The sequence below is a fragment of the Varanus komodoensis genome, unplaced genomic scaffold (assembly GCF_004798865.1).
Source record: "Varanus komodoensis strain SLA01 unplaced genomic scaffold, ASM479886v1 scaffold8, whole genome shotgun sequence".
NCBI classification, from domain to species: Eukaryota; Metazoa; Chordata; class Lepidosauria; order Squamata; family Varanidae; genus Varanus; species Varanus komodoensis.
In genome coordinates, this window is record NW_025336481.1 from 10,876,776 (window position 1) to 10,896,015 (window position 19,240).

General features: G+C 38.5%; 1 protein-coding gene across 3 annotated transcripts in view; it reads right to left on the reverse strand.

The window, feature by feature from the left end:
• GNAS (GNAS complex locus) overlaps positions 1–19,240 on the reverse strand; it is a 126,984-nt gene that overhangs the window by 67,748 nt on the left and 39,996 nt on the right. For all 3 annotated transcript variants that reach the window (XM_044455394.1, XM_044455395.1, XM_044455396.1), the window contains exons 3-4: positions 10,262–10,316; positions 10,054–10,173 (exon numbers count right to left, since the gene is read on the reverse strand). In XM_044455394.1, coding sequence (XP_044311329.1) covers positions 10,054–10,173; positions 10,262–10,316 — 175 coding nt within the window. The remainder of the gene's footprint in view (positions 1–10,053; positions 10,174–10,261; positions 10,317–19,240) is intronic.

Below are 19,240 nucleotides of genomic sequence, written 5' to 3' on the forward strand. Positions count from 1 at the left end.
TTTAGAAACAGGAAGTGTGTTCAGTGAGCCAGCCAGCCAACTCACCACTGTATAAAAAAGCAACACTGTTACATAGGCCCTTTAGATTTTTAACAGGCCTTCATTTCATCTCTCTGTACAAAAACAAGACAGTTCTTCCTTCTTAAGTCTCTAACTGTGCGTGTATGTAATAAACAATGTGGGTTCAAGCAAATCTATTTTACAAAGTATGGGAGTAAGCATGATATAATAAAACACTTTCTTGTTTATATTTTTGTATAATTCTTGATGATGGATTACTATAAGATGTCCATGTCCTCTGCTACTAAGCTTCAGGCTGTAAGTAAAAATAAAAAAGGAAATACCTTTTATATTATATTATCTGCAGTTAAAGTTAAGCTCATTTCAATGGGAAAATCTCCCACTGAGATCAGTAGAACTTAAAATGCTCAACTTAGACTAAGTTAAACACCTGAAATGTAAGTACCAACCTTTAAGCTAGTCAAATTACTCAATTAAGGAATGTATATACCACCCTTCATCAAAGGAACACAAAGATGGCAGAGCAATCTGCATAAACATTTTAACAGAGAGTATAATTAGCTTAAAAACAAATAGAACCAAATTCTAATTAAAACAGCAAACTGTAATGTCTGGAAAGGCTAGGAAAATAAATGGGGGAGCAGGGAAAGAACCCCACTGGTGAAAGATTAACACATCAAGTTCCACGCAGGCTTTTCCGGCGATTTCACAAACAGGGTGGTAGGGCCAAAGCAGCCTTACTGATTGTCAGCACCACTCTCACCTCTGATGGCAGAGAAGAAACTGAATGGGAATACTGGTAGATTTAATCATTTGTTTAACCAATTTAACCAGTTTATTAGCTTAGAAAATCCCCTAAGCGGCTTCCATATCAGTAAAAAGACAGTCTGTACCCTCAAGGGTTATGATTCAAAACTAAAGGAAAATAGGAGGACCTCAACAGGTGGACAATTTATTACGAGATACATGCATTTCATTAGGTAGCTGGAATCAAGGCCATTTAGGGCCTTACAGGTTAACACCATACCTTGAATCAGGGTTAGTAAGAGAGTGGCAGCCAATTAAGTTCCCTTAGTACTTGCAAGATGTTCCCAGCAATCTGTTTCAACTAAATGTCTTGCACCTTCATTCTGAAAAATCAGCAGATTCCAAACCATTTTCAAGTAAGCCCCACATGGAATACACTGCATTAATCTAAACAAGAGGTCCTCAGAACATGGCTATCTATAGTCTGTCTATTCCTGACCAGGAGAGGCCTAGCCATCACAGCTGGTATTTGATGCTCTGTAGCACTAAAGACACTTGGGCCTCTAGTGGCAAAACTGGATAAAGGAGAATCTACAAGATGGTCTTTCATGGAATCACAGAGTAGTAGATTTGGAAGAGGCCAACCCCCTGCTGTTGCAGGACACCAATTCACAGCATCCCACTCAGAAGGCTGCCCAGTTTCTTTCTGAATGTCTCTAGTGAGGGAGAGCCCACAGCCTCTCTAAGCAGCTGGTTCCATTGTTGTATTGCTCTGACAGTGAGGAAACCTGCGGAGCAATATGATGGTGGAACTAACTGCCTAGATCACCATGAAAACAAAAGCTATATATGAGAGTAAATCCTCCCTTCCAACAGCAGCAAGCAACAAACAGGGGTGTATGGTCTCTACAGGGGGGAGGATCTTCTCGTTAATCTACAAAGGAACGAATCTCTACACCCACTAACACTATAGGGCCTTTCTGCCCTGGAGAGTTATGTGCAACCCTTCATTCTGCCCCATGACATTGCTTGGCCCTCCTCTTCACCACAAGCACACCAGGTAAGGAAGAAATAAACATTAACCTGAACATGCCTCTACACAAGAACCAAAACTATCAATAATCCACAACCTTGAAAAGATTTCTAGGAGCCAATTATTCAAAATTAGAACTACAAGAGAAATGTCAACATGGGGTCCACCTGCTGTGTAGGGATAAAAAAAATGAGAGGTAGAAATAACATATTCCTGTACTCTTGGTGAGCTACATGCAGCACAGCCTGGGAATTTAACATCAAGGACATTTCTAGGTTCATTTCCTCCCTAAGAGGCAGCAGTGGTTCAAACAATTTAATCAGAGCAAAATCAAAACCAAAACTAAAGAATAGGAAGAAAAAATTTGAACAAAAACATGTTACCTCTGAAGGAGACAGGGAACTTATTTAGCTAGGGTCCTGCTTACACATGCAGGAAAATCTGTTTTGATGAAATGGACTGAACCACTTAGGGCCTGCAAACCTGAGGGCAATATTTTGTAAAATCTTCACCAGGATTAAAAGCTCCTCAGAAACAGAAAACAAACACAGTAGCCAAAGGGCCAGGCTAGAGTTTTCTTTGTTTTCTACGTGCAGGGAGGCTTGTTTTTTAAACACATAAAACCATTTTTTGAAAAAAAGTACACCTCACATCTACAGACATATAGCACAGTCTACCACACTTTTATTGGCTCAGTCTCCACTTTTCCAAGAGAAGAGCTCAATGCTTTCATTTCAAAAAATACCTGCATTTCCTGGGAAGAAAGAGAAGGCAGAAGAAAATGTTCGGTGTTTTTACAGGACCTACTATCAGTTTCCCCTTTTATTTTTTTAAATAATTTTCATCTAATTTTTAAGGCAAGGAGAAACTTTAAACTGATATATCTACACTGATGCAGAGATTAGTTTGTAGTATCTCCTACTGGTGTCTATGTGTAAAGTGGGGGGAAAAACACCCACAGCCATCTGTTGCAGGCTACTTCACATCCACTTTCTAATGCCTCAGTGAAGCTCATTATATACCAATTGGAGGAAGGGTGGAGGAAGTGGTCAGAACTGTGACTCTATCATTTTGGTATGTATGGAAAAAAATACACACATTTAGTAAAGTTTTGATGAATATGAAGCCAATATTGGAAAGAACAAGATACTAGCATTGTTTGGTAGCATTTTGTAGCATATAAACAGAGCAATGGGAGAGCTGATAATAGTTTGAAAAAGATACTAAGTCTTCTGGAACTAGCCTCCAAAACTGATACAAAATATGGGTACCACCACACTGTGCTATTAGATGGCTTGTCATACTCCCCGCCCTCCCTCAAATTTGCTGCAGATAAGCACACTTCTTATTTCCCATCACGCTGAAAATATTAACTGAAAAGGCAGGTTGTTTACCTGTAACTGTTGTTCTTCAAGTGGTCATCTATATGGGCTCCGTGTCTGTGTGGAGCCTATTTTTGGGAAGATTTACTAGCTAAAAGCATTTTGGTGGGAACCCCTCTTCCACCCCAATGTCCTTTACATGTCCTTCAGTTCAAGTCCCTCAGTTCAAGTGAGACCAGGTGGCCTCAAGACCAATAAGGATAAATAGGACTGACCTTTATTTTGCCAAAGTCAATACAATAATGAAACAAACAACCTGGGATAGGACAGTGAGTGGGGCCGGTGGGTGAGTTGTGTTAATGCACAGATGACCACTCAGAGAACGACAATAAATAATTTTAAAGTACTTGCACACCAGTGAACATTAATGCTGTTCTGGTATAAAATTTATCAAGTGTAATAACTTCTTCCCAAAAATATGCAAGTACTAGACACTAAGAAAACATATATTTTAATATAGGATTGGCTACAAGTGCACTGTCTGCAACAGCTGAATTAAACAATCCCTTATTAAAGAGACACTGCAGTGTCTAATAGGTATGAAGCAAGTTTTTGCTGAATAAGATGCAGCCAAATATTCATAGACACAACAGAAAGATGCCAAAAGATGCCAAAAATCTACTGCATAGGCATTTTGTAGTATCACAGACAGTAGTTCTCAAATTCCCAAATCTGCCCACAAGTCCAAAGAAGGTTAGGGACCCATTTATTATGGAGTGTATAAAAATAAACACTAGCCAAATCAACCAAATTTGCTTGCAGGGAAAGACATTGTTCCTTTTCTTATATAGAATTCTACCTAATTTCTTAACATTATCTGAAGAACTCATTAATGAGAAATAATGAAAATGTTTTGCCACCTACCCATCAACACTATACAGTGAAAGTTAATCTGGCACAATCTTCATAATGTGAAATATTTACAATGTCTCAGGATCCTACTATTCTCACATTATATCAAATTATGAAGAAATGTATATTTAACCTTCTGAAAGCAAATGAGGAGCTGGTCATGACAGTGGTTTTAAAGGGAAACACATGCTAGCTTCTACCATTTGCTAGCAGAATTGAAGGTCCCTGGGAAATTGTACCCCCTGCTCTGCAGGAATAACATCACAGTGAGGAAGCCTAACTAGTCCATTCATCAGCCCAAGAATCAGCAGCAGAAGAAAATTACTTCTCTGCTTACTGATGAGAAGTGACATCATCTCCAACTGACTGTTGCCCTCAGTCTGCAGAAGCAAGTGGAAAGAACATCCTGACTCCATCTTTTGGCCAAAAGAACAACAGCCATCAAATGCTTCTTGATGCAACATCAGCAAGGTAAGATCAGCTCGGGCATCACAGGCCAGACAATCAACAATCCTTTCTAAGGGCCCATCACCCACCAGCCCAGATACTATTCTTGTCTCTCCTCTTCCCTTTATTAAGGTGGGCTCCAGTAGCAGTGAAAAAGTTCTTCTCACCGGCAAGGGCCACTGCACCCACCATTTAACTCCCTCTCCAATGCAAATGGAGTCCCAACCATTTCAGACCATAAACTGTACTTGGGAAATAAGTCTGGTGTAGCAGGTTTTCATTGTTCAGCAAACAGGAGCTGATTTAAGATGGTTCTTTCCCCTTCCTCACCCTACCTGCTGCTCTACTATGAGACTTCATTTCAGAATTTTAAAAAGCAATATTCAATGATTAGCATGTATACTACAACTAAAGTACAGAAGATACAACAGACTTCTGTAGCTATTATTGTAACTACACAGTTATTTACCTAGAATCTCATTAATACTGCATCCTTTATATCAGAATTAAATATTGAACACTGACAGCGCCACAGTGTTTCAGACTACTGGACCAGTTTTCTTGCCCTCTTTTCTTCTTGGAAAGGATGAACATTAGGTTACTGTTGTGAGTACTATGGGACAACCCTCATTATTTTTTAGAAGGAAGGGCAGGGATATCTCTAGAAGCCTTCACAGCCACCAATCTGACCTCCTTGTTCCTAGAACAGCCAGCCCCATTTTAGAATAAATGAAATTACTTACTGACATTTGCACACGCATGCTGTCCCACTGATTATGAGCAGTAGATAAAATACCCTTAAAGAGGAAGCAATGATTACAAAAAGGGGATATTACTGTCATCTATTAATCACCTAAATTCCTTACTGCTATTTGGCAACTTACATATAATATAAAACCCAAAACATTTGACTTCAGGAAGTTCAGTGATTCATTACCAAATGTATTCAATCTTTAACTACCCTGCATCACCAGTCAACATCATTCTTTCAAGAGAAGGTCATTCCTGAGCACTATCCTTGGTTGGGTAGAAACATGTTCAACTCACTATTTTGTGCTCTGCTCTGTAGCACAAACCACACCCTTATTCAAATTCCAGTAGCCCAGTACATTAGGGAGTTCTTTGGATTTACCTTTTTGCATTCCTCAATTAAGACTAACATTTTTGACATATCATAACCACAGTATAAAACTGAGAAGCACAAAGTATGAACTCAAGCCCCTTGGGACTCTACTGGCAACTATGACCTTTTTTTTCTTTTAAAGAGTCAACCGTCACATCCAAGTTCATCTCTGCTGGAAGCCTTTTTAGGTTCTGAAATATCACTGACATAAATGGAATTGCCACTCATTATCCACATGGCAATAAGTAACAGAATACAACCTGTATTCTGTACCATATGGCAATGTCCAGACTGGAGAAGCATGAGAAGTAGAGCATTGTTTAGAGATCACATAGGACATTTCTGGGAACAATTTTCTTTCAAGTAAGTGCATAGGCACCAATGCTCTTGTTTAATTATTCTGTGCCTGGGTTCACTTCTGTCTCTTCCAGTGGTCTATTGCCCTTTACCATGGAGGGAGGGAAGGCACAAAGAAAAATGAGAAAACTTCCCTGAACTCCCCACATCTTCTGATCTCCTCCATCCTCAGTGGAAGGTGAAGTCAAAACTCAGTGCTTCCTGTTAATGGAGACTCCATGTGTGCATACATGTGATAGCAGTTCTTCCTTGTACAAATGTGTCTGATTATACTACTTCAGAGTGTCTTTGCCTTTCCAGGCACATTGCTCTCACTTGTGCAAATTAAGAACAAGGTGCCCGGAAAGGTAATGAGAAGGCACAGCAAAGCAGCTATCCCTGGCTTTCAGTACTGAGGTGCTTGCACAAACTCCTTTCCCCCAAGTTCTACCTCATTCTTCCCTCTCCCCACGTCTCTAACTTGCCCTTAAAAAACAAAAGGAGATCCAGTGGCACCCTCTCTCTACTTTTCCTATTTTCATGGCATCAGCCCTTCCCTTGGCGCCCTGCATACCCTCTTATCCTTGTACAAAATATGCAGAACTACTGATCATACAGTTCTTCTCAAACTATTCACTTGGGAAGCTAATGAGAGCAAGTGTGGTGCAGTGGATAGGAGTATGGGTCTGGGACTTAGGAGATCTGGGTTCTCTACCCTACTCAGCCATGGAGTTGGGTGACTTTGGGCCAGTCACAGACTCTCAACCCTATCTACCTCACAGGGTTGCTGTTGTGGGGATAAAATTGAGAGCAGGAGGATTAGAATGATGTAAGCCACTTGTGTTTTTTAAAACAGGAAAGGGTAAGCTATAAATCTAAGACATAAATAAATATATGATACAGACTAAAGCTTATACAGTCTCAATTTTTCTCCAAGGATTACTCACTTCAATTAAAACATCCAGGGAGTTAAATGCATAAGGATAGTCTTTGGCATGAAGTTGCAGACCCATAATTAATACACAAATTCATTACTTTCCATACCAGAGGGATACATCTGACACATAAATGAGCTCAGGTGAGACTACTGTTTGTATGCTCCAAGGAGACACATATTAAGAGTGCAGCCTGATGCTCTGAACAAGCCATAGCAGCATAAACAATGCAAAATCACAACAGCAAACTACAGAAATGACAACCTCAACAGTCCTGGCATTTTGTTCTCTACCCCAACCTCAAGCCTACTGTAAAGCAAGCAAATGTAGCAACCAGCGGGACAGAAGGGTAAGAGGACAGAATGCAGCAGGTTCCTCCTGATTGGGAGTTGGGTCACTTGGGCAGCAGCAAGCCATTTCTGATGTGGATCTCTTGGCTGGACTTTGATTACTATTAGCTGTAACACATACACGTGTGTGTGTGCACACGCAAACAGAACCAGCAGGGAAAGAAGTTAGGAGTCCAGAATTCAGCGGCAAGGAAAGAAATACTATTTGCAGTTGTAGGACCTTTACTTTGCTGGCATGGCTGTTCATAACAAACAAGATGCTGCCTGACAACTGATATTCCTGGAAGTCTGCCAGAGAGAGAGAGAGAGAGAGAGAGAGAGAGAGAGAGAGAGAGAGAGACCGACCGAGACCGCACTACATTCATTTTAACCTGGAAATAGATAGCACCAAATAGTTAATCGCTAACTATTAAAAGATTATTAACCATGACTTCCTGTGAAGCTTTTGCTGAGTTGGAATTTTCTGCCTCCAATTCCTACCAGCTATTCAGTGATGGGAGGCCATCAGAGGATTTTTGTCAGCAAGCCAGACTGTGGAAGTCTGTGGCTGAGAAATGGCCCACAGGTCAAGCTGCCAACAACTTTTGCTTTTTTGCAATCAAGAAGGGTAAAAATATTCCCATATTCCCTCCAAGTAGTTGTTCCCATTTAGCAACATATAGAAAAAAAAACCTTAAGCTAAATTCATAGATTTCAGAAGCCATACATTTGCAGTAGGACTGAAATTAAGAGAGCTATTCAGAAAGTACTCTCTCCACAGGAATCAAAGTTAACAAAATTATATTTTCCAACTAAAAGCATCAGAAAATGCATTTCATGGTGAACATTTAAGACAGTAAAGGGTAAAGTAGTAGTTGGAAAGAGCTGAACTCAAGATACAGAATTGTAATTCATTTGACAGAACACCTTTTATCCATTTATAGAATATGGCACAGTTGTTAACAGTAGCCAAAGCAATAACCACACGTTTGTTCTCCAGTATAGCAGTTCCTGAGCAACTTGTTGCCAACATGCAGTACCTTAAGTTATTTTGTGCTAACGTGACCATATAAAACAAGAGATTCCTTTAAAATGTAAGCCATTTTGTGAGCCGTCCCGAGGCTATGTAGCAAGGAGACAGCATAAAATGTATATGTAGCTCCAATTTCGAGTGTTGGTACACAAAAGCTGGGGTATGTGATTGATCCAATCTAAGCTGCAGTGCTGAAGCAGCAGCTACCTTGAAAAAAGGCTCTGAGATTTTGCCATTTAATGCACACAATTTCTCTTTTTATTGATTATAGCCGAAGGTAATAACCTCATCAGGTCTGGTTTTGCTTCTGGTGAGGTTTTCTGAAATATTCATTACAAGTTGATGGCAAAATTTTACCTGCAACACTCACCTGAAAAGGATTCACAGTGGAGCTCAAAATTATGATTTCTGCTTAGAGGGCATTCATTATTTAGACACTTTGTTTGCCACAAAAAGCAGCAGCAGCAAGAACAAAAATGCAGCTGACCAGAAATAGATGGGAAGTCAAGACAGAAGGCAGAGATAGGAACCAATTATGTTGACTTTTTAAAGCTTCGTTTTGAATTGTGCCCAGTTAATTATCCATCTCTCATCTCCTCCTTATTAGTAAGGAGTTTGAGATATGGGTTTTAGGAAGCCCAACTGTTATACATACATACACACACTCCTAAACTGACACAGTAACCTATACACAACGTTCCAAGCTGTTTGAAAAGCAAGAAAATGGCAAAAGAGGTGTTGAGGTTGGCGCAAGATTCATGCCCCAGATAAGTGACTGTAAAAACACAAGTTCTACCTCTTAGTCTGAAGCATGAGATATCTCTGCCTGCTTCTCAGTGTTGAGAGAACTTGCAAAATAAGCTATACAAAGCACTTTGCATGAAAAAGATACTTTATGAAAAAGCATTATTAAAAAGAAATAGCACCATCTTTCATTTTATGTCAGTAACTATGTTTTCAAAGCAAGAACCATAGGTAAAATGACTAGTGAAAAGTGCTGGGTGACTGCATTTGCTGTACTTAACTGACTACATCCACTCACTTTAAATGCATGCGTGTACTATCATTATTCTATTGTTTAACTCCACTGGAGGTCACTTCAAATGAAGCTCACCTACAGAGGATTTAATTTTGTGATGTCCAAACTCACTGTAACTATGGACTAGAGATAGGTTATGAAAGAAATATTCAGCAAAAGGGACAAGAGCTAACTGCTGTGCTCCAGATCTGTATATAGGCAGTCCCAGAGTTAAACCTCCAAATTATGAACAACCCAGAGTTATGAACAAACTTCCATTAAGCATATTAATTTTAAAAAATTAAATCCTTCTCTCCCCTTTCACCATCTCTCTTACCACAGAAAGCGAGAAGGTGAAAGGGGAGAGAGAGAGGCCTCCAAAGCAGGTCTTCTTGCCCCACCTATCTGGAGAGGGAAATCTCTCAGGCATTTCCTTGCCACAAAGAGGCACTGCTGAGTTTGGGCAGAGAGCACCTGGAGTTATTTTCTGGTTTCCCTTTATCACAAAGATCCTGTGCCCCTAACCTCCTCAAATGTGAAGGGAATACTACATGTGATCTGATTTAAACACAAATTTGACTTCCATTGTCTAAGGAACAGAACTCATTCATAATTCGGGGACTACCTATATCAATACCTAGGTATGAACATCTGCATGAACATCAAGCCATGAACATCTGCAAATATAACGGAATATTCTTTAGAAAAAAATTCAGTAAATCACATTCCATTCATAGAAAAATCAGTAATGATAAGTGACAAAATGTAAGAATGTATCAACAATAATTTATACTTACTGGTGGGAAGTCAAAATCTATCTGGCTTGCTAAGTTTAGTATATAATCGATTCGAAACTGATTATCTGGATTGGCTAGCTCAACTGGAGGTGCCAGGTTTCCCATTGCTGTCACTATTGTCTATAGAAAAGAGATTTGAGACATTTTATCAGATGGGGATGAGATAAAAGCTTAGTTCAAATTATTCATGAAAGGATTGCAGACTTACCTCTATAGCTTCTTTAATATTGTTTTTAATATCCTGAATTTTCATTTTTTTCTCCCTGTAATCAAGAAAATAACAAATTAAATTTCTAGAATGAAGAGGCATTTTTGAAGATATAAAGATAAAAATATCAAGAGAAATAATCTTCAAGAAATCACCTAGTTAACCCATAAATATATGTGCAGCCCAGCAAGCTCAGCTAACTTAAATGGGAGGGGACAAAGAGAAAAAGGAAATTAATTGTGATTTCTAATTCATGTTGCCATTATTATTATTATTATTATTATTATTATTATTATTATTATTATAACATTTCTATGCCGCCCCTTGCCGAAGCCTCGGGGCGGCTTACAACACAATAAGATACATTGAAATACAATAGAACATATTATCCTAATAAATACACAGAAGTTTAACAAAATTACTTAAGTCTTATATGGACAAATCACTATTTTGGTTAATAGAAACTTGAGTAACAGTATGTTTCCAACTGCACTTCTGGTCATCCAACTAATAGAATCACACACTATGGAAAATGTCTGAATACTTTCAGTTTCAGTTTTGGAAAATGAAGTAAGAAAATAATCCATCTCTTTCTGATTCCCCCAAACACCACCATTAGGCAGTGTTTGAGGCAGAGTAAGTTATTACTGCTTCTGAATTACGCAGATTGAAAGCTCAAATTTAAAAAACAAAAGACAAACTAGGGTGCAGAGATCCTTTTTAATTTATTTGTTGAAATCACTGAGCTGTACCAGAACACAATCATTATTTTTTTTTCATTCTAGAAAGCTGCCTATGACTGACAATCTACATGCTCAAGAACAAATGAAAATGTGTTATGTTCCAAATACTACTTCCAGGGTTGCTTGCTTTGAAGGGGGTTGCAATGCTTCTTTTCAATTGTCAAAAAGTGAAACCGCAAGTAAATTCCAAATGCATGCAACAGGACACCAGCTGAAAAAAGCTGTCTCATGCACTGTTTGTCCTTGTATTCTGACATTTATCTCTACTAAATTACTATATTTATCTTTGAAGCAGATTTTAGAGGAGCTAATAGAACTTTTATCTTAACTTGTGCACACGTTAAATCTTAGGTTTGAGTTTTGTCCACTGAGTTTGTAGGTTAAAACTCAGAATAATGGTGAAATCCTTCATGAGTCTAGAGTATGTTCACGGAAAAAAAGTACAATCCAGCATCTTACACTCCGAACCCAGAAATTTTAAACTTGCATTGTCATAAAAACGGATTACATGACACAATATATTTTACTGAACAATTTTTTCCAATACAACACACTTTTGCTCTGAAAGTTATGTGATCAGCCCAAGATTGTGCCTGGTCATTGTGAGGATAAACTGAAGAGAAGGACCATGTGAGCCATGTTGGACTCCTTGCAAGAAAAAAAAAAAATGTCAGGATATAAATATAACCAACCAACTACAAAATACTTTCCAGGTGATTAGCTCTAGCAAGTATGTAAGTGAATATGTGGATCTCACTGAAATACTCATATGTCTCAGAAAACTAATAAATACTCAGTGTGAAAATGAAGGTGTCCCGAAAACGAAATAGGTGAGTGGTGATTAGCATATAATGCAGTTTTTTGGGTTGCTAAAATTTGTTGGTGCATCAATATTATTGATCACCTTTGGTTTTTTTCTTAAATCTAAGGAAAGTACATGCCATAGGCATAGGACTGGTGTTGCCACTCTGCAGTTGGAGGTGCTACATTTTTTCCAGCAGAAGAAAAGTAAACCGATCATGTAACATATATCAGCTTTCTTTGGGTATATATCCTAAAACTACTGTTTAAGTATATAAACAAGCATCAGTAAGCAGTATACACCATTGTCTTAAGCTTTTTCAAATACTCCTGTAAAATGATTTCTAAATAAAGCTTTGAATATGCTTCAATGTAACATTTAAGCTATACTGGCAGTTTATTTCCCCCCCTAAGCAAATGTTTCAGTTCAAATATTTTTTAGCTACTGAGAGAATTTTTGATATATTTATGAGATTTTTTTTGTGTGCCTTTTGAGAATGTAGTTTGGGGAGTAAAAATGAGCCAAACATTGTAAATCAGATACAATAATACAGTAACAATACATCAGCAACATGCACTGCAGAGAGAGAATCTATATGTATGTGTGTGGGTGTACAGTACTGTAAAAAACAAACAAACAAAACAGTTCCTAAAACAGTTTAGAACATTCTTAACATTAACATTAACCGATGATGATGATGGAGATGGACCTGGTGCTAGAGAATCGGGATTTGACTGTGCTGCTGGAGTGCAGGGGAGTCACTTTCTTGATCTCCAGTAGGCTTCAAGGGATGTTTCTACAGCCATTTTCTTTTTCTCATTGTAAGTGGCCATTGTAGCAGCTGAGAGCTTGGTTACAAGGCCAAATGCAGAAGAAAAAACAAAGGGGAACTACACATGCCCAGAAATATACTGGCTTGGGTATGCTCAAGCCAACACTGCAAAACAAAAAGCCATGAATACGTTATAGCTAGGGAACTATGCTGCTACTGATGACATACCACTAAATGTGTCACATTGTTTCCTAGAGATACGTTATGTAGTACCTTAGAGATAACCTTGCCAATTTATGGCAAACCTTTCTCTAACAAAAAGCCATGACTATCTCTAGGAACTACACAGCCACAGATGATGCATCACCAAATCTATTGTGCAGTTCCCTGGTGATATTCATAGTTTTTTGGTAGAGATATTCATATATCGGCTATTTGCTTTCCTATTACATAGGCTGGCCCTAGTCACGTTAGAGAAAGAGACACATTGGTGCCTCGCTAAATGTTCATCAGTAAATGGTATGTATAATCAAGAATTTTGATAATAGAAAAATACCTAATTCTTGCAATCTTACAGAGAGAACTAAAAAATTAATTGGGTCCCATGGCTTCATTATTTCCAGAAATGTTACTTCTCTAGTATTTCTCTTAAAAGCTTTGTTACAGGCTTTTAAGAAGTCATCTGGGGGAATAAAAGCTGAGTAGCAATATATATATAGCTTTAAGAATGCTGTTTTTTTTTCTAAATATCTCCATTTTTTCCCTTTCACCTCTCTGCTTATACACCTGCAGATCACAGGGTAACATCCTCACTATGATGAACAGTGTGAACTCTCGAGGGACACACCAGGTAGACTATAGGGACTGTAATGGAATTCAGAGTACTCCTCAAGATACAAATGGTTCAAATCAAGGTATGCATGTTATTAAAACCTAACCAATATAGGAAGGCAGTACAGGTGGTTGAGTAGAGTGTCATGCATGCCTAGTTGTCACCTGCTTCATTAGAAGAAGTCATGTGTCCAGGGGTAAGTAAATCCAGTAATTTCTTACTGAATATATATGTACTGGTAAATCATGGCTTCTTTACCAAGTGTGTAAAGATGTGTGTATGAGTGTATATATGCCCATACCCTTACACACTTTTCCATATATGCATAGCATGCGCTGCCACTATTGTTACAGCTTTTAGAAGAATTCCTTGATTTATTTTAAAGTGGTACAAAATTCCTGCAACTGACAAACACCCAGGTAGTCATCACTATCTAGAGAAACACTCAAGTCTCTGTTTTTGTTACCGTAGTCCTATTTATGTTCAGTGTAAAAAAGGTCTTATTACATATAATTTCCATTTGTTTTGTAGTGTTTACAAAATGTATATTTTTCCATGACAATTGTTTTTCTTACATGGTGAGATCTTAAGAGTTCAACTAATATGTTATTTTCAAGTGCAATTTACTAACAGTTCAAGGACATATAAAATACAATAAATGCTCTGCTTTATAGAAATCCAAAGCATTAAAGGCATTTTATCCCGTTGACTTCAACAAAATGCAACAAGGAAATATCTAAAGTTATTACGGCTCAAAAGATTGCCAGTTAATTTAAAACATTTTATCTTAATGCTTCTTTCCTAAGTCAGAAGGACAAATAAAGATTTTTTTCCCACAAACCTACACATCTCAGCATTCCCTACTGCATTATTTCATATGAAATAGTTTTAAGGGGGTATAGTAGACATACACATTTTATTCTTTTATCCTTATCCCAAAATTTCTTGCTATTATACATATGTTCTTTTAATTAAAATTGTGAACCCATATTAATGTCTGTGTGTATAAGGCTAACTATAAGGCATGCATCAACTAAATCAATCTTCAGAATAAATTATTAAACACCAGTTGTGGCTGTGATATTTACCACAACAGTGAACTGCCTCATACTTGTTTTAGAAAAGCAAAGTCTATCTGTTTCATCAGTCTATCAGGAAGGTCACCAGAGCCCAACAGAGAGGTAAAAAGAACAAGCTTTAGTTCCAAAAGGCTTTTCAAAGGAACTTAAGCTGTGCCAAGGATCATGACCTTAAAGCTTCCTTGATACTCAAGAGCTGAAATCAAGATAAATGCATGTTTGCATTAGGAATTTTTTTCTCATGAACATTAACACCTACGGTACTTGGATCTGAATAATTTTGCATATAATCACAGGATTGGATATTGTATCCTTGAGTTTACACCATATACTTCTTAACACCCAAATACAATTACAAGCAGATGAATCCCTACTGTGTCTGTAAGGAAATAAACTAGGAGCCAAGATGCACTCAGATCGTATTAACTGTCACACTGGAAAAGCGCCATACTTAAATGGCTGTCCCACAATTGACCACAGCCCCATTTAAAACATACAGCCCTCTAAGATGCTATGACTATGGGGTTCATCACCAGAAATCCATGGGGAACATTCAGTGTGCTTCCTTTTTCCATAACCTGTTGAAATACCTTTAATTCCAAAAATTTCCAAACATCTTAGAAAATCTGGAGAGCAATTCTACGGCCCCTAGACATTGCCTGAAGGGCTGTAGGATATGGTGGCTTTCTCTTCTTTAGGCACCCCTGTGCAGTTTCTCTGTAATATGAATGATGAAATCAAGTAATAACTTGATTGCCATTAGAGAAAAGTTCAATTTTATGTGCCTATAATCAAGTATATTTAGTGCAAATATGAGGGCAAAGAAACATTACGTTGCCTTATTCAATCTGCTGTCTAGTGCAGATTTTTAGGGTCATCCAAATGTATTGAACATAGGCCCTAAGAATACTGCAAATCTGTCTAAGACCTTTCGTAACATATTTGCTAGGCAATTTCAGAATAAAATGCCCTGTATTCAAATGTCCTGTTGTAAAAGCAGCTGAATCAGCTAAGACATCCAGAGCATCCAGTTTTCTTGGATGACACTGATTGAGAAAGTTGATGAAGTGCCTGGGCAGCCTGTGCCCTTCTCTCCAGGACAGAGAAGGCACAGGTCATGTGGATCAGAGGGAGACATCTTGGCTCCACACTGAGAGAACTTACGAAAGGCCACCCGCTGTGCCATCGGGAAAGAGAGATAAGGGAAAAAACAGGGAACTGAGATAGCTAGAGTAAGAAAGACTATAGATCGCTCTTTTTTTTTTTTTTTTAAGTATTTTTGGAGGGGTAAGGGTAAAGAGAAAAGGGCAAACAAGGAAATAAGGAAAAGTCTGGTAAGGGATGAACTGGGTCTAGGAATGTAAAACTGTGAAGTTTAAGGTAAAGGCAAGAAAAGGGAAATTAAAAGTTTAGAATTACGTGAAGCAGCACGAGTTGTCAAGCGAAAAGACATTAGGCACGGTGAACGGCGGCCGCAAGCAGACTGGGAAAATGGCGGGCACTCTGCCCATTTTGTACTGTGGGGGAGGGGCATGGAGTTCCCGCCAAAACCTTAATGCTACTAAACATTTCTGGAAATAGGCACTACGCCGGTGCAGCACCCGAAATGTGTGATGCACGGATGAAGAACTTCAGATACCATTGTTGATGGTATCCTTTTGGGGCAATTGTCTTGAGTTGTGAGTGAACAGGGGGTACTGCACTGCAGTGGTGCTTCTCCTACTTGGGTAGCCAGCTCCAGAAGGTGGTGCTTGGCTAATACTGCTTGGTCCTGTGGATTCTTCAGCATAGGATTTTCCCAAGAATAAGTTTTGTTTCCCATGATCTGCAACATCTGCAAGAACTACTGAGCAGGGTCATCCAGAATTTTGGAGTACACTACAGTCAGTATACTGATGATACACAGCTCCACAACTCTTCGTTTTTTCACGCCCAACAGGTAAGGCTATGAATTTGCTAAGTCAGTGACTGGCTGCAACAATGGAATTGTTGCATACTGACACTCACTGCAGAGAAGACTGAGATGCTGTTTGGTTCTTCTAACTGGATGGAGGGTATTCACCCTGTTCTGGATGGCATTGCACCGTCTTTGAAGGATCAAAGAGTCCTCATGGGGATCCTCCTGGAGTCATCCTTGTCACTTGAGGTTCAGGTGGCTTCAGTGGCATGGAGCGCCTTCTACCAGCTTTGGTGGGTAACTGAGCTATGCTGCTATCTGCACAGGGGTAGCCTGGTTTCTGTAATATATGTATCAGTAACCTCCAAATTAGATTACTGCAATGCACTTGAGGTAGGGGTGCCCTTCGAGAGTGCTGAGAGGCTTAAGCTTATGGAAAATGGAACAGTAAGACTAATGACTGAAACCAGAAGGTTTTAACATATAACACCCAATTCTGGCCCACAGAATTTGTATACTTCCAAGTCTGATTCAAAGTGCTGGCTTTAACCTATAAAGCCTACACAGCTTGGGGCTGCAGTAGCTAATAGACTGCTTCTCCCAACTTGAATCTACCTACACACTACAATCAACTTCAGAAGCTTTTCTTTACATGTCATTTCTAAGGCAGGCTAAGACGAACGCAAGAGGGACTTCGAAGTGGTAGCACCCACAATTATGTAACAGCTTCCACAGAGGCTGGAAGTGGAATTGATTGTAAAAATCAGATTTTAGCATTTTAAATCCATTATTTAAAAATTGAAAAACTTAAAAATAACAAATATTATCTCTCTTAAATAGATTAATATTAAATAAACTGGACATGTCATTTCATTTTCAATTAATAATTAAAATAACACCTCTAGTTTATCAGAAAAGCACCATCATTCATAAACATGTCTTCTTTGTTACTTTGTTTTCTGTACAGTACAGAACAGTTAAACATACCACTTGGGGTGCAATTCTATGCATGTTTGACAGCAAAAGTTTCCAACAGGATGGCTGAGAGATGTTGGGAGGAATGTCACATCAAAACAAGAGTATGGGTGCATTCTCAGACTCCAATTCTATGCCCATTATTTTAGGTGTAAAACCCACTGAATTGAGAGGCACTTCTCAGTGGATTTGTGTAGAACTGTGCTGTTCTTTGTACATGAATATGTCTATTAACTAGATTTTCACCTCTGTTTAATAAATATATAAATAAGCTTTGGTGAAAAAATAGGTATCACTCACTCAAATTGGTCTTTTCTTTTTGCCGATTCAAAATGCCTTAATTTGAATCAACCCACCCTGCTTTAAAGCCAGGGTTTTAAGTGGGTTTGCAAAGCATAACTTCTACAGAGGACAACAGGTTCAAGATAAAGTCTTAAGGAATCTCTTATGTCCAAAAGTGACTCTTGGTTCTGACTGTACAGAAAACCCCCTGCATTAAAATAACAATAATCCTATCAAACAGATATGGGGCAATAGTAGAATATTATTTGTTTCTAAATCAGCTTGTGCACTGACATGTGCAGAAACTGACAATTCGAGTCCTCCTATAATATGTCAGATTCACACATTAATGAAGTTTACAGAAAAACAAGTAAGGTTGAACATGATGGATCCATATATACATTTTATTTGTATAATGTGCAGAATAAAAGGCATGCATATTATCTAAAGAATGCCTCTTCCTGTATGTACCTACCTGGGCCTTGGGGTCTTCATCTGAGGTCTTTTTCAGGAAGCCCCCTCTAAAGGAAGCAAAGAGGTGGCTTCTAGGAGAAGAGATGGCTTCTTCACATCGTTATATTTTATTGGTATTGCTGCTATGCCTTTGGAATGATTTGGTTGCAGTTGCTGGGGGATAGGTGGGCTTGTTGCAGGTATGTTGGGTTTGCTGGATTTGTGGTGGGCATACTGTGGGTATAATGTCGTTTTTATCCTGATGTGTTAAATTTTGTGATTTTTTGTGTTAATAATTGATATTTTAATGCTGAAAATTGTCCAGAGAGCCTTTTTTGTCTGATATACATAAGCAAGCTGTGGATTATAGGATGTAGGTGTGAATCATTAACTAGGACCCCCACTAGTAGAGTTGTGATAGCTCGATATCTAAAAATGCCCCAGAGTGAGGCTGCAATAATATACCAAATGTCCTGGTGAGAAGCTCCACTGAATCAATGAGCTTACTTCTAGTAGACATGCAGAAGACTACACTGTAAGTGTGCAAACTGGACACAAACCTGTCATGCAACTGCCACTCCTGTAGCTGAATTTGTCTGCTTTATTAATTGATGCCTCTATCACCATGCATCCAATTGACACCATTACTTACAGACTTATTTGTCACAACTCCTGGTATTCGATAGAACAGGCATTAGATAAACATCATGTTCATACACTTAATTTCAGAAAGTTGTAAAAATCTAATACACAAGGCCTTTATTTCTTCTGTGTTTCTTCTGTAAGCTTCAAAAGAGGTTTCACAAGGAAGCATATGAAAATTGTACTGTATCAGAAGCTTGCACACATTCCCTAGACACTTTGGTGTGAAAGTACAGAAATAAAACTAAGGTGGCTTGTATGTAAATCAACTGAATCTTGAATACACAGAATTATAGAAAGTAGTTCCATTTTGCATGAATAAACACAGCTAATATTAATGCTACCCTGTTGGTATTTGAATATCAGAAATGATTCTGAATTATTTCTATTAGTAATTTAGACACTTTTAGGAAAAAGTGAGACACAGTCCTAGATATAAGGCCTACAACTCCCAGCATGCACCAGTCAACCACACTGATTGGAGCATCCTAGCAGTCATAGG